General features: G+C 52.1%; 1 protein-coding gene across 1 annotated transcript; it reads right to left on the reverse strand.

The window, feature by feature from the left end:
* Positions 1-261: 261 nt before the first annotated feature.
* On the reverse strand, positions 262-1,686 carry LOC145718046 (AP-2 complex subunit alpha-2-like). Its single transcript, XM_081809486.1, has 4 exons — positions 1,534-1,686; positions 1,376-1,445; positions 1,111-1,245; positions 262-438 (listed from the first exon to the last, which is right to left on the reverse strand). The coding sequence occupies exons 1-4, from the start codon at positions 1,575-1,577 to the stop codon at positions 361-363; spliced, it is 327 nt and encodes a 108-aa protein (XP_081665612.1). The 5' UTR covers positions 1,578-1,686; the 3' UTR covers positions 262-360.
* Between the last annotated feature and the right edge of the window lie 768 nt (positions 1,687-2,454).

Genomic DNA, 2,454 nt, shown 5'->3' on the forward strand with positions numbered 1-2,454 from the left:
TGAACTATCAGCAACAGAGCAGAAGCGTTTTGGTACCATTTCAAAAAAATCTGCCTTTTCAATCAAACTTGTCATTTCCCTTTACTTGGGAGATCATGCACAGAACTGTCCTGACCTCTGTGAACACTGACCCGGGGCCCACACTCCCTTCTTCTGACCCGACTGCAGTGCAGGCTCAGCCTGTCGTTCTTAAACACAAACTGGTATCCCCATCCCGACCCAAAAGGGATCTGGTTTGGAGAAGCAAGGCTGAGAGACGCCTGTAGACAGGGCTGTTTATTTGCAGCACGGCAATGAAGACAAATGACAGAGATGAAGAAAAATGCAACACACAGGAGCCTGATCCTCCATCCTCGTTGATCAAAACTGTTCTGACAGCAATTCACACAACCTCTGAGAGACGGTCTCTTTACTTGTGCGCAGCGTGAGTCGGTACATCTGCAACAGAACACGGCAGGTCAGTGGCCGCACGCAGGCTCGGGAGCCCTCAGCCGACGGCCCCTCGAGCTCCCCTGCTCAGAGCTTCCCTGGAGGCACCGAGCCCCAGCATTTTACAAAGACTTACGCAAACACACTCTCAAGCAGCTAAAATACAGAAAATTTGACAGTAACTAGTGGCAGCCCGCGAGTGGAGTCGCTGGAACACTCGCGCACCACGGGCAGGGCACAGAGTGGGGGGCCACTCTGCAGCATGAGCAGGGCGCAGACGCTTCCCAAGTGAAGGGAAGACAGACGGCCGCACGAAGGTGAGCAGTGGCTCTACTCAACGGCATGGCCCCAACTGGCCGGGCACAGGGGGGCGTCCACAGGACTAGGTAAGCCAATCGTGCACGCGCACAACCACAAGGGTGAGGGCTGGAGCGCAGGGCCAGGCCGGACGGACGGCAGCCCCGTGGTGGCGGTCTCTACAGGAGGTCAAGACAGATGGAGGGAGAGTGGACCCCAGGGAGCTTTCTGCAGTGACAGAAATGTTCTATGTATCAGCAGAATAGTGGCGGTTACACAGGGGGACATGTCAGAACTCCTCAGACGACTCCACTTAGGACCCACATCACACCACAACCGGAACACAGCTCGGGCGTATACAGCTATTTCCTCAAGAAGTCTGACCTGGGCTTGTAGATTTGGCTCCAAACGCAGTAAGCATCCAATCTGGGTGGTTTTGGTGTGTATGATGCCAGCCCCCACGAAATTTGCAGGATTAGGATCAACGTCTTCAAGGAGCGCAGAACCAAACCCAATGATCTGTGTCACAGAGAGACAGGCGCAGAGGGCAGTGAGACCGGGGATGATGGAGGGAGAGCAACACAACTGGCCTCCCTCCAGAGCCCAGGGCAGCGTCCCAACCCTGGGAACACCCATCAACAGGCCTTACCTTGGCTTTGGTGATTTCTGTGTCCATTGGATGCTTTGCTTTGAAAATGTTCTGCACTTCCTGTTGGGGACTGGGAGGTAAAACCAACAGTCACCACACCGAGCCAGGTCAGCGTGGGAGGACCCGGCCCTGCCCCCACTCCACGTCCCGTCACTCACCTGCTCAGCTGCTTCCAACGCTGAAAGAAATCCTGAGAAGCCATTTCTGTGGGCTGGAAAAATTTGTTGAGTGTGATAGGCAGCTTAACAGACACATTCTGAAAGGTTCCCCCATACCTAGGAGCAACACAGAGACAGAGTGAGCAGAGCACATGAGCAGCCAAAAATTCAGAATCTCAACTACAGAACCAAATTCCTAGTTTGCAAATCAATGGGGCACAGGGAATGCCTGCTGCTGCGGAGGGTGGGAGGGGCGTGGGGAACAGAATGTTCTGGAAGGGTGGCAGACGGGGACCAACGAGCCAGGCGCTGCACCAGCCTGTGTGTGTGTCTGGGGGGCGCAGCTCCGGCCAGCCACTGCCAGGCCTGTTAGACCAACCTCGGGCTTCTACATCTCCTCATTTTTCCCCATAGCCCATTTCCTACAACTCTAAGTTGGTTTAAATTGTATGGGATTTTTCTTTTTTCTACGAAAAGAGACTAAAACAAGTGTTTGCCTACAGAATGCAACAAAAATTTGCCTATTTCCCTATTCTACAAAGCACAAGATCTTCAGTTATCTGTGTTTTTAATGTTTGAAAACATGCTTTTCCAAAACTTTAACCTACAAACACCCTACAGAAGCCAGTTGTTCACATACACTCTCTCCCACTCACTGAAAAAGGACAGCCAGGAACCCAGTAGCAACACAAAACATATTTTTAAAAAAAAAAATAATCAGGGCACCTGGGTGGCTCAGTTGGTTAAGCAACTGCCTTCAGCTCAGGTCATGATCCTGGAGTCCCGGGATCGAGTCCCGCATCGGGCTCCCTGCTCAGCAGGGAGTCTGCTTCTCCCTCTGATCCTCCCCCTCTCATGCTCTCTGTCTCCCATTCTCTCTCCCAGATAAATAAATTAAAAAAAAAATCTTTAAAAAAAATT

This window comes from Leptonychotes weddellii, unplaced genomic scaffold (assembly GCF_054177405.1).
Source record: "Leptonychotes weddellii isolate Sample4059 unplaced genomic scaffold, ASM5417740v2 HiC_scaffold_10347, whole genome shotgun sequence".
NCBI lineage: Eukaryota > Metazoa > Chordata > Mammalia > Carnivora > Phocidae > Leptonychotes > Leptonychotes weddellii.

Bases quoted from the DNA above. Each gene is read 5' to 3' on its own strand.
- LOC145718046 (XM_081809486.1), bottom strand. From the start codon at position 1,577: ATGGCTTCTCAGGATTTCTTTCAGCGTTGGAAGCAGCTGAGCAG. The intron at 1,446-1,533 runs GTGAGTGACGGG...TTTACCTCCCAG, and splicing joins CGTTGGAAGCAGCTGAGCAG to TCCCCAACAGGAAGTGCAGA. The intron at 1,246-1,375 runs GTAAGGCCTGTT...TCTGTGACACAG, and splicing joins CAGAAATCACCAAAGCCAAG to ATCATTGGGTTTGGTTCTGC.